A 12,982-nucleotide genomic window follows, 5' to 3' on the forward strand; every position below is an offset into this window, starting at 1 on the left:
GAGCAGCAGAGCAGAGCTGACCAGCACTGGCCTTTAGAAGGCCTCCTACATGCACCCCTTACCTCAGTGTCAAATATCTCCACAGTGTTGTCCAGCAGCTTGACTCTGATGTGCAGGTGCTTCTCCTGCATTCTGGGTGACAACGTCTGCCCTGGTTCGAGGGTGCTCACTCCCATGGGGGTCTGGGTGCTCAAGCGTATCCCTGCAGACTGCAGGACTCTGTACGTTCCTTCTATCTCCCCCATTCCTCCTCTGTCAAAAATGAAGAAAATGCTAAATAAAACAAAACACAGCAGAGAATTACTACTTTAGGTATTATTAAAACAATGTAAAAAACAATCATCAGGCACATGGGAACCTGAGTCTTCTTTTTTTTAAATTTATTTTCTGGTTGGACACAATATCATCTTTATTTTATTTATTTATTTTTATGTGGTGCTGAGGTTCGAACCCAGGGCTTCACACATGCTAGGTGAGCGTTCTACCGCTGAGCCACAACCCCAGCCCCTGAGTATTCTTTCTGCAACTTCTGCAAGTCTTGAATTATATCAAAACAGAGTTAAAAAGATTATCTTTGAGCAGGACACGAAGGCACACACCCATTCCAGTTACTCAAGAGGCTGAGGCAGGAGGATTGCAAATTCAAGGCCAGTCTGGGCAAGTAAGGAAGACCCTGTCTCAAAATAAAAAAACAGAAATGTGTTGGGGATGTGGCGCAGTGAGGGAGCTCCTCTGGGTTCAGTCTCCAACACCCGCTGCCCAAAATGTGTGTATATAAATATATAGGGCTGGGGTTGTGGCTCAGTGGTAGAGCACTTGCTTAGCATGTGGTAAGGCACTGGGTTTGATTCTTGGCACCACATACAAGTAAATTAAATAAAGGTCCATCAACAGCAAAAAAAAAATATTCAATAAATAAATAAACATTCACACACACACCCACACACACTTGGGCTGGAGTTGTGGCTCAGAGGTAGAGCGCTCGCCTAGCATGTGTGAGGCCCTGGGTTTGATACTCAGCACCACATAAAGTAAAATAAAGACACTGTGTCTACCTATAACTAAAAAATAAATATTTTCAAAAAATTGTATATGTGTGTGTATATACATATATACACACACACATATCATATCTATCTATATGTATTTTACTCACACACATGAAAGTGCAGTATAAATAATAACAAATGTAACTCTCAATAATATCGCTCAGGTACTCTGGAAGCCAGGTATGTATATTAACTCACTGAACACCTGAGACCCAGTTAACAAGTGACATCTTCAAAACATCTTGAAATTAACAGAAGATGTTTTGAAGATGTTACTTTTATAAATTCTATCTCAGATGTATCTCAGTAGTAGAGCACTGGCCTAGCATGCACAAGGTCTCAGGTTTCACCTCCTCCTCTGCAAAAAAACACACACTTCATGAACTTCCTATCCCCACTCCCTTGCATGCCAACTAAATTGCTGCAGGTCTCCTGGCCTTCTCCTTTTTGTCAAGACAAACCTAATCAAGGACTTTTTACACTTGCATCGTTTGAAAAGCCTGTGGCTCACTGGCAACCAACTCCTACTGTGCACTTAACCCTGTCCCACAAAGCCCCCTTCAGACCCACCTGTGGGAGACAGGCACATGTGCACTGCATTCATCAAGCAAGAGCACACCACTGGGGAAGTGGAAAGACAGCAGGAGGAAAACCCTCAGGCACGACATCTCTGCCAGGTGTGTCTCTCTTTGATTCCTCCAGAAACTGCTCAAAGGCTCTGGTTCCTACGGATATATCCTCATCTAATAACAATAAAAAACCCTGTAGAATGTCCTTTCTTAAGCGTTGGAAAATTCAGCTCAAAAACTGGCGGAGGGATTGGGGGATGTAACACGGGGTGCCCACAGAGGGGAGGCTCAGGAGAGTGTCGCTGGCCTTTCTGCTCACTTTTTCTGTGCTCCTAACACTGCTCTTTTGTCTTTTATGTGTAGACATTTTTAGTATCTTTATTACTTATCTTTATGTGGTGCTGAGGATTGAACCCAGTGACTCACATGCGCGAGGCAAGTGCTCTACCACTGAGCCCCAGCCCCAGCCCCTGCTGTTTTCTTTTCTTTTTTGTAGTTACAGATGGATAGCATGTCTTTGTTTCTAACCCAGTGCCTCATGTGCGCTAGGCAAACACTGTGCCACTAAGCTACAGCTCCAGCCCCTAAAACTGCTCTTAAAAAAAAAAAATAAAAATAAAGGAAAAGCCCACCAGGGAACACAGAAATGACAGAGACACCCAGGCTCTTGCTCTTCCGCTGGGAAATCAGCACGCGGCTCCCTGCAGAAAGCACAGCCCCGATCCACAGTAAAGGGTGGTGTGCAACAAAAACCCACCTCCCTTGAAGACTGAAGGTGCCTCCACTAGGAGGATCAGGAGTCAATCTTCTAGACTGACCAAAGAAAGCAGAACACCTGACGTTTTCTCTGAATTTGTCCAACATGCCCAAGACGCTCGGGGTGTTAGGAAGGAGTTTTCACAGTTGGTAACGACCCAATGGACTCTCTAGCTAATCCCTTGGCCTGAGCAGCATTTCTGCTTCACTGAAATGCAGAAGGAGGTGGAGCCTTCTTTCTTCTTTTTCTAAGCATGACTAACATTTTTTAGAATAAGCAACTAAGTGAGAAAGTTGGGAAACAAAGTCAGTCTTGTATTCCATGGCAAGGCTCAAAGAGCTGATTGGAAAAACAGGTGGCCAGGCTGGCTGGCTGGCAGGCGGGGCACCCACACCATCCCAGGAGTAGCTGGCATCCCATACACCACCTCCCTGTACCTAGCTCACTGTCAGATGGACGCCAACAAGGCCGACCATCACAGAACCACGGAACCTGATGGGGACATGGCCCTCAGCACCAGAAAGGGCATCGTTAACTCAAGGTGCTGGTGCTGGTGCTGCTGGGGCAGCTCACCAGCACTGCAACAGGCCCACAGGAAGGGCACTCGTGGACAGCAAGGGCGGAGGCCACCACCTGGCAGTGGGAACCTGGGAGCCAGAGCACCCCAGTGGGTGAACTCAGCCACTTCTCCATGCCCAGCCCCAGCTTTTCACCTGGAAAATGGCAGGGGAGGGAAGGGCCAATCAGATCCTTTTCAACTCTAAGGGTCCAAGATTCTGTTCTAGCAGCTCAATGTGAAAATGAACTAAAAATTGATGTGTTCTTGATTCTAACTAATAAAATAAACCAAATAAAATCGTGTGACCACAGCCTTTCAACCCAGCATATGCAACAGTGCTGCAGAACAGGAAGACTCCTTCCAGCCAGCCTCCACAGCGCAGCAGGAACACCCAGCCAGGAGGGTTCTAGAGACACGGTCACGTTTGCCAACATTACCGTTCTACTTTCACTCCCTAGTTTCTTTCATTGCCCCAACACTAAACTGATGTGTTTAAGTCCTTTAGCACATTTTAGAGCTACCTACTGAGAAATTCCTAACTGTGAGAAAAAAAATTCTAAATACTGAAGAATAAGTTTTAAAAGCTGAAACGAGTCCAGATAACTGGGGGGATCTCAACACTGTCTGGAGGGGCGAAGCCAACATGTGGACGTCAGCATCTTCATCATCTCTACGTTGTCTGCTGCTCTGTGAACAGCAAGGAACAAAGCAGGTGCAAGGCATGTTAGTGTCAACCAAGGAGGATATATGTATTCATATGCATAAAACTATGGAAGAATAGGCCCCAAACTAACAAAACTGGCCACCTCCCTAGGGAGAAGGAACGGAGCAGAGATGGTGAGTTGAGGAACTGTCTTCTTTAATAAACTGTGTTTAATAGTTCTGACTTAGGAAATTCATAAAAGTTCTCAGTATTTTAGAAAAGCAAGCCCTAAAAACCTAACAAAATGAAACCAAGATCCTCAATGTATATTAAGACAGTAGCTAAATTACCAAGAAACTCACCTCTTGTGGCCTTAAAGTTCAGCGACCTCAGTTCCCATGGACAGTGAGACACCCTAAGGAATGGGTGTTCTTCCAGGTAACCCAGAGTGTGGTGGTTCTATAAGACAAGTGGCCTGCTTCCTCAGCAAGTGGAAGAACAGAAGAACGAACAGACACTGTCAGAGACAACTTCTGCAATGACTATGTGAGTACTAGTCACTATTTAAATGCTGAGACCACTCAGATGCTAGATGACATTCAGAAGTTAGTGTTACCTTCCACCTGTTTCACTGGTCACATGGCCATGTAAAGGGGAAAAGTCCCTATTCCTTAGAGATATAGACAAATTCAGGATAAATGAACTGTTCTACTCAATGAGTTGGGGATCCCATGGATGAGGTATGTGGGGTGGAAGGCTGCCATATGGTGACGATTGAGAATGGACACATGGACTTTGGTACACTCCTGTACTTTTGTGACTCTTTAGAAGCAAAAAAAAAAAAAAAAAACCCAAAAAACAATTCCAGCAACAATTTGATGTACACACACAAAAAATGAGACGCTCCAAACTTATAAATGCTGCAGTCCCACACTTTCCATGGGAGCCACTGCCCAGGGGATACAGCTGTTCGCTGGTGGCTACACCCCCAATCTGTGAAGGCGAGACTGGCATCCACAGCTCCAAATCCAATAGGCTACTGTGGAGGTTTTTCAAGATGAAAAAATACCCAACAAAAACTTCAATTTAAAGAACTGTTGCTGGGCGTGGTGGTGCAGGCCTGTAATCCCAGTGGCTCAGGAGGCTGGCTCAGGAAGATCGAGGGTTCAGAGTCAGCCTCAGCAAAAGCAAAGCGCTAAGCAACTCAGTGAGACCCTGTCTTTAAATAAAATACAACATAGGGCTGGGATGTGCCTCAGTGGTCAAGTGCCCTTGAGTTCAATCCCCAATTACCCACCCCCCAATTGTCCTTATTTCCATTTTATTTCAGTTACTGTATTTTCACTAAAATTCCTATTTGTTTTTGGTCTTTATGTCTCCTATTTTTATTTATTTAATCCTGTCTATACTTCCTATGTCTCAAGAGTAGCTTTACTTCTTGGAATATTCTAATAGCTGCTTAGAGGGTTCTTTTAGCTGGGTGTGGTGGCACACACCTATAATCCCTGCTATGAGACAAGAGGGTCGCAAGTTTGAGGTCAGCCTGAGAAACTTAAGGAGATCCTGTCTCAAAATAAAAAGTAAAAAGGGCTGGGGGTGTAGCTTAGTGGTATAGTACTCCCGGATTCAATCCCCAGTACCAGAAAAATTAAATAAAAATAAAGAATATATATATTTTTTGTAGCCTTAACAAGTTATACCACAATTTAGCATCTTAAAACAAGCACTTTCTATCATCTCATGATTTCTGTGGGTCAGAAGTCTGGGTGCAGAGGGCTCACCAGAGTTTTTGGCTCAGGGTCTCAGGAGGCCGAGTCAAGGGTCAGCTGGCCAGGGGTCCTACCTGGGTGCTCTGAGGGAGAATGCCCCGTCAGGCTTGCTGGGTTCTGTGTGGGTGCAGGAATGAGATCTCTGCTTCCTCCTGGCTATCAGCTGCTGGTCATTCTCAGACATGCCTCAGTTCATAGCCCCTTCCATCTTCCTCCATCTCTCTGGCAGAAGGGTCTGCCAACCAGCTGGAAACAGACCCTGCTCCTAAGAGCTCGAGTAATCACATGTGCCCACTGGATAGTCCCGGCTGATTAGTTACAACTGTAAAGTGCTTTTGCTATGAACAGTAAAGGAGGTAAAGGTCACAGGGGTCACAATCCTGAAGACCACCTAGTCTGACACAGATCAACCCAACATTCTTATCACCTATACTTTCTCAGGAGAAGATTATTTTCCTGGTTCTTTTTTTTTTTTTAATATTTTTTTTTTAGTTGTAGTTGGAGACAATGCCTTTATTTTATTTATATATTTTTTATGTGTTCTGAGGATCGACCCAGCACCCTGCACGTGCTAGACAAGTGCTGCACCGCTGAGCCCCAGCCCCTTTCCTGGTTCTTTGTATGTATTCTGGACTGTGTCCTGGGCCTTTTGAACGTTCTGCTGTTGGACACTGTGGTTCTCATTTAACGCCTATAGGAAATGTTGGTATTCATGCTGAGCAGGCAGTTGGCCTGGATTGGTTCAGGGCACAAGTGCCAACCCGGTCTTCTGTGGAATGCGGTCTCAGTGTCACCCAATCTTCACAGCCTCAGCAGTATTCTCAGCAACGTCCCATTTGCCCAAGTGGCCAGCTGGCTGCAGGGCAGTGACCTATCTCTTGGTTTTCTGTTTCTAAGCTGTTTTCAGGGTGAGCCCACCCCCACCTCTGCACTGGATCTCACTTGTTCAGGGACCACCTAACCCAACCCCGTCTCTCTCTCTCCCTCCGGTCTCCCTGAGTACTTCCCAGTCCTCCTGACACAAATGTGGGACTTCACTTAACCTGCCCTGACACACTCTTTTTGTGACTGCACCTTGCCTGGGAAAGAACCGCAGGTGGGAAGAAAGGAAAGAAGCAACTGCCACAATACCTGGCAGGAGGCCCGGAAGAGGAGGGAAACGTGGCTTTCTCCCACCTGCTCGGCTGGAAGTCTTCCCTGCAGCCTTCCCAGTCCTCACAGCCTGAGTCCCAGCCAGGGCATGTGGAGGAGGACTGGAGCTCACTATGAGGTCAGCCTTCTGCAGTGCTGCTCCCCACAAGTCCAGGAGTCAGGGCTCGTCACTGGGAGGGCAGGGCAGAGGGTGCCTCCCACCCACATGCATTTTAAGACGTGTTCATGGTGGTGGTCACTGGAAGACGGAAGAAGGGGATTTTGCTTCCTTCTTCCCAATTTTCTCTTCCAATTGCCTTCAGTGATGGTTGGAAGCTGCCACAGGGGAACCGAGCACCCCTTCACCACTGTGTGTGTGTGTGAACTGTGGGCACTGAGCGCACAGGGTGGACTGAACCAGCGTCGCCGGGCCTCGCTCTGGTCTTTTCGCTTGCTCTGCCATGATCAATCCCCACACAGCTCATGAGACGGGTGTGGCCTTCCCAGATGTCAGTTGACCTGCTGACAGCAGACATCATGAAGCTAGACTCAACCCCCTGAAACCTGACCCCTGGCCTCATTTGAATGGCTTCTCCCCAATAAAAGGGTTCAGCACATGCTCTCTCACACTCTCTCTCTCTTTCCATGGACCCCTAAGGTCAGAGGAGCTGTCCCAGGACCCAAAGGTATCTCTGTCTTTTGTGTGGTTATTTTGTGCAGCCCAGTTCATCAGGAGTGACCCTGAGTGTTTGAGTCATGAGAAACGTGACAAGTGATAAGTCTGTTACTTGAAGCCAGATGCCTTCTTGCAGATGCTGGTAGCACGTGGCTTCAAGTCTAAACTGAGGGGTGCTACCTACATCATGCTCCTGCCTACCTTCCAGGGGAAGCAAGAGTAACCACCATGTCTGTAACACTCAGACAGTAGGACTTGTTCCCATTCAACATACCTCTTATTAACTACTACTGAAGAAACTAGAATTGTAATGATAGAGGGAGTAGATTTAGTAAAGCCTCATACTTTAAACTATTTCTAAAATCACACCCCTTTTCTGAAACATATTCTCACTGGATGCTCTAAGATGCAATACGTGCCATCATTCCAAACCACACTGGGCTACCTGGCTTCAAGCACAGGCATCTGAGTACAAGGCCAGTCTGGTTTGGGTCCCAGGCTTCACACATAGGCTCCCCCGAGGTCTTGGGGAGGCCCTGAGTCAAGCTCCACTGCAGTCACGCTGACTGCCATCAGTCACTCGCAGCTGCCTTTGTCCCTCTTCCCTGTATGCCAGGTAGTCTGCAGGGGAGGTTGGCATTCCTAAGGTCCAGCTAAGGGCACACTGAGGGGGAGCACATTTATGCTGTACGCAGTGACCTCTGTGCACATCTAAGGGATTACCAGTGCATGAACTTTTTGTTGCTATGACCAAGACACTTGACAAGGGTGACTTAGAGGAGGAAATGTTCAGTTTGGTTGAGTTTCAGAGGTTTAGCAGATGGTGGGCCAACTCGATGGCTCTGGGCCCAAGGGGAGGCAGAAAAACATGGTAGAAGGGTGCTGCTCTGCTCAAGGCAGTCAGGGAGCATAGAAAAAGGGGGAGGAGCTGTAGGAAAGGCGAGCCCTTTAGGGCAGCCTCTAGTGACCCACCTCCTTTGGCCAAGCCCTGCCTGCCCACAGTCACCCCTCAGTCCATTCAAATTAGGATGGACTGATCAGATTCGAGCTCTTACTTCTTAATCATTCACCCCTGAATATTCCCCCACACATACAGGCACTTTCGGGGAACACCTCACATCCAGACCTTAACAACCAAGGATACTGCTATCACCCCGCATACTACCAGGGCTTCATGACATGGTGCAAGGCCAGGGGTCCTGAGGTGACATGAAATGGGCCCGATGGCAACTGGCAGGAGAAGTGCATGGGCAGGGAAAAGAAGCCTGGGTGGACTGAATGCAGGAGCCAGATGCTCATCTGTGGACATCACCCTCCTCCAAGTGAACTGTAGCATACACGTCAGTTCTCCGTGGGCAAAACAGCGGTCTTTGATGTACAATTACCAGTACTACGTCTTGGATGTGCATTTTTTTTCTTCAATGAAATTGTGGAAAATAAATTGAATCAACTATGTTTCTGGAACTCAAGACTTTAGAAGTTACCACAAAAAACAAATGTTCTATATATGAAATAATGCCTTATGCATCCTAACAATAATAAAAACTCATCAACTCTGTTGGAGGAGTCAATGAAATCTGTTTTCTCACTGTCATACAAAAAGGCAACTAGTAACCCGGAGCCCAGAAAAAAGTATCATAGAAATACATCAGTTAACTATCAGACACGTCACTTTTCTCAATTATATCTGTATTACTGGTCAGCTTTTTCAAAACTGTACTAATGTATTTTTTCTCATGCTAAACAATGCATATTTTCTAGACTAATTTTTATTTGCAACTTTATATTTCCTTTTTAAAAAGACTACCCCCCCACCCTGCCAACTGTATGTGTTTCATACAGGGCCCAGAAACCTGATAGAATCTGAAATGCTTTTAAACATTTACTGAGCACCTTTTCTCAATCAAGAAGGACTAAGTGCTTAGGTGTTGAGGGCCACATCTGAGTCGGGGTGGCACCTGGCATTTTGCCAGAGGGAGTGGTTGAGAGGTGACACCAGCGAGCCATTGAGATGATGATGGTTAAGTTAAGCTGTGTCTTCAATTGTATATAGACCCCTGCTGTCCGCCTCGGGCGCGCCTGATACTTCAGAGTTCTCCCGGGGATTCCTGAGGAGTTCAGGTTGGTTGGTTGGTGAAGTTCCAGTAGCGGGAGTTCCGGCTTGGTGTGTGGTGTTCCTGGAAGGGCCGCGTGGGGAGTTTGGGCAATAAAGTAGTTCCTGTTTGAACCTACAAGTGCCTCCTGGCGGCTTGGTTATTTTGTGCCCAGCCAGACTGAGGCACTTAGGGATATAGGAGCTCCTAACAGAGAGTTCCCTCCAGTACAGTGGGCCAAGGTAAGGCAGTTGCTGAACCCGGAGGAAGCAACGGAGAAAGTAAAGCAAGGGTGGCAGAGAACAATCCCGCAGGTGGAAAGACTGGAGGAGGCCTCACCAAAAAGACCACAGGAAAGGCCTCAAGAATGTCCTGGCACTCCTGATGGCACCTACCACATCCTGAGGGGCCACCCCTGCTGGGAGCCCATGCCAAACCCTTTACTTACAATCTTTCTTACTACTGCTCACAATGACTGCACAGTTGGCTTTATTCCCACAGCTACAGCTCAAGGAACTCAGGCTCAGAAAAGTGAATGATTTGGTGCATACTCAGCTCCACAAGGAGCCTCAACCCCACTCATGGAGTGCACTGGGCACCCGGAGAGAGGTGTTTAACGCAGAGGCAAGTGGGTAAGCAACCAGTGCCACATGCCCACTGCAGTCCCAGACAGCCAAAAGAAAGGGGAAGGGGCCACTGCTAGCCTGACCTGCACTGGGAACAATGGAGTTCTTCCCAGGCGCTGCAGCGGGTCTGGGCCTCACAGGGATTGGGAAACCAGGTAGACAAAGGGCTCAGTGTGTGCACAGGCAGGTGACAGGCTGAGTGTGGTGGGGCCCCAAGACAACTGAGAGGACTGGGGTTGCAACCTGAGCTGGGCTGTGAGGACTCCAGTGGATCAGGGATGGAATCTAAGACATGAAGCAGGGTTTGCACCTGGGACGTGGCTTCTATTCTGAGAGGCAATCGGGAGAACGGGCTGGCCAAGGGAGGGAGGAGGTGAAGCAAGACTCATCATCGTACCCTACCACATTACTGTGCCCTTGTGCTTTTGAATTCTAAAATGGCAATGAACTAAAACACAAGTTTAGGGGAAAACAACCCTCTGACTAAAAAGCTTCTTACATCCCTAACTTCCTCCTGATCTTATCTATGTCCTCACATATTTTTTAGAACATAATAGTTACTGTATACCCCGTTTTACTTTTTAGGTTAAGGCTTATTTTTAAGCACATTTCTATGGATCAAAATGGTTTAAATTTTGCTTGAAGGAAGGACAGGAATGGGTTTGTCAAATTATGTTCACTGGTCAAAAAAATGTTGGTTCGCTTATCAGATTGTTTTCAAAACTGGGATTCCCAAAGCAAAATCTTGATCACATACTGCTAGTTGCTCTCCACATATACCAGACTAGAATCACCAACATAAACATTCCCCAGAAAACTGCAAGCACTGGACTTTACCATATTAAGTTCTGTGGGACTCAGCTTCTCAACCTCCTTTGTCAAGGATGAAACCAGACAAAGATACTAATAAATGACTTAACACATCCTGATCTTTTTTTTTTTTTTTTGGTACTGGGGATTGAACTCAGGGGCACTCGACCACTGAGCCACATCCCCAACCCCATTTTGTATTTTACTTAGAGACAGGGTCTCAGTGAGTTGCTTAGCGCCTCACTTTTGCCAAGGCTGGCTTTGAACTCTAGATCCTCCTGCCTCAGCCTCCTGAGCCACTGGGATCACAAGCTTGCGCCACGGTGCCCAGCAACACACCCTGATCTAAACAATGGAGTTCTGCCTGCCAGGGGGCACTAGGTTGTATGTACAAAGCTTGTGGTGAGTGAGTAAAAGGGGAAGCAGGTGAACTGATAGGTGAGCTGGTGAGGGGAAAAATGCACAGAGTGAAAATGTAAGCCGTATAAGAGAAATGTGTACTGTCTGGTGTGACCACAGGCAGGCCTCTTTGGAAAGAAAGAAGGAAACAGAATTCCTTGTGACCAAGTGGATTTAAACAGGCTCTTATGGAATGATCCATGCATTAATCTTTGCTTTGGCAACTGTGTTCCTATCTTCCCTCTAAGCAAGGTAACTCAATTCTATGATTTTTCAACGTTTTTTTTTCCTTCTCTTTTGGTAAATAACCAGGGTTAGCCAATTCTACTGTCTACTCAGATGATTTTTTTTCACAATTACTGACATTTATTAAGCATCTACTATGTGCCAGGAACAATGCTTATAGATTTTTAAAATCGACTCTTACTCTTCACAAAGACCCTGTGTGGCAGGTAAATTTTGCACTAATTTTATGGATAAGGCAGGAATCAATTAATATATCTTATGTCAACTTCTTCTTTGGGAAAAGAACGGATAGAAAGGAACCTACTGGCCTATTAAGAACATCCCTGCTATGTACATGAGCAGAAAATTCTGCAGTTCAGCCAAACGCACTGTCAGCACCCAGTTCAGGAGTGGCAGCCAAGTGGCGACCAGCCGGGGCAAAGGAAGGGCACAGGAGATCCAGAGATGGGTGTCGCCTGGCTCTGCAAACACCCCAAGGTGCCACCCTAATCCTGCTAGTCCACTTCTCTGAGCCTCCCTTTCTTGTACTTTAAAAAAGGATTGTGAAGCCTGGGCATGTCTCCTTGGAACACTCTAGGTGAACCGCCTAAATAACAGGCACCCGTTCTACACATGTCTTCTGGGGTGCAGGGACTCACAAGCACGTCACCAGGCCAGAACTGAAGGTCACTTCCTCTGTGTGTTGCCACCGCAAACATGCTCTCCCATATCTCTGGCACTGAGAAAACGCGCCGCCGGTTACACCGCTGTCTACCCAGGCCGCGGGCAGGCACCTAACATTTCCACAGCGTCCTCAGGGTAGCAAACAAACGCCCTTTCAAGACGCGGCCCTGGGACGCGGCCTTCCCACGGTGTCTCAGCGCTGCGCACTGACATCACTTCCTTCCGTGACACCGCAGCCCCACTCCGCGGACACACAAGGCCCACAGACGCTCGCGCCGGTGACCCTGACCTTTCAACCCGGAGGGAAGGCCGCTCGCCCTGAGGGGCTCCACCTGGGGCTCCTGGGGGCCGCGGGGGACAGCACGGCCCCGGCCCCGCCCCGGGGACAGCGCGGCCCAGCGGGCAGCCCCGACAGACCGGTCTTGCCCAGAGGGACCCCTGACGAGCCGCCGCGCCTGCGAAGGCCTCAGAGACGGGCGTGCACTTTCCCCGGCGGCCCGCGGGCCTGCCTAGGGCCTCGAGCCTCGGCCTCCGCCGCCCGTCCGCTCAGCCAGGCCTAGCTGGCCGGCCCGCGGCCCGGCCCGCCGCCCTCCCTCCGTCCGTCCGTCCCTCCCGCGCGCGCCGCGTCCTCACCGGGCCTGCCAGGCCTGCGCCGCCGCCCGCTCTCGACCGCTCAGCCGCCGCCGCCCCCGCGCCCCACGCCCAGCGCCTCACGCCCCGCGCCGTCCCGCCCCCGCTGCGGACGCGCAGCCGATTGGCCCGCGGGGCGCCGGGGCGGGGCTGGAACGCACGTCGAGCGCGGCACCCAGTTCTGATTGGCAAGGCGACGGGGAAGGGGCGGGACGAAGGGGACACCGCGGTCGGCCGCAAATCTCGGCCGAGCGTTGGCTCGCTGGGCGGGACCTCACCCAGGCGGGGCCTCGGCGAGAGTGGACTCGGACCTGGGCGGGGCCTCGGCTCAACAGACGGATTTGGCGCTGGGCTGTGGGTCT

At 48.8% G+C, this 12,982-nt stretch overlaps 1 protein-coding gene across 13 annotated transcripts in view; it reads right to left on the reverse strand.

Moving 5' to 3' along the window:
- Farp2 (FERM, ARH/RhoGEF and pleckstrin domain protein 2) overlaps positions 1-12,678 on the reverse strand; it is a 91,616-nt gene extending 78,938 nt beyond the window's left edge. For 2 of the 13 annotated variants that reach the window (XM_046426763.2, XM_058573454.1), the window contains exons 1-3: positions 6,478-11,934; positions 3,940-4,055; positions 63-273 (exon numbers count right to left, since the gene is read on the reverse strand). In XM_046426763.2, coding sequence (XP_046282719.1) covers positions 63-245 — 183 coding nt within the window. In that variant the 5' untranslated portion in view covers positions 246-273; positions 3,940-4,055; positions 6,478-11,934. Of the gene's footprint in view, positions 1-62; positions 274-1,619; positions 2,722-3,939; positions 4,056-6,477; positions 11,935-12,623 lie in introns of those variants that run through there. The other 11 variants (XR_006847830.2, XM_046426768.2, XM_046426760.2 and 8 more) reach the window with 9 other exon arrangements.
- Positions 12,679-12,982: the final 304 nt, after the last annotated feature.

Source organism: Marmota monax, unplaced genomic scaffold (assembly GCF_021218885.2).
Source record: "Marmota monax isolate L192 unplaced genomic scaffold, Marmota_monax_Labrador192_F-V1.1 WCK01_AAM20220418_F8-fsc00298, whole genome shotgun sequence".
Lineage (NCBI taxonomy): Eukaryota > Metazoa > Chordata > Mammalia > Rodentia > Sciuridae > Marmota > Marmota monax.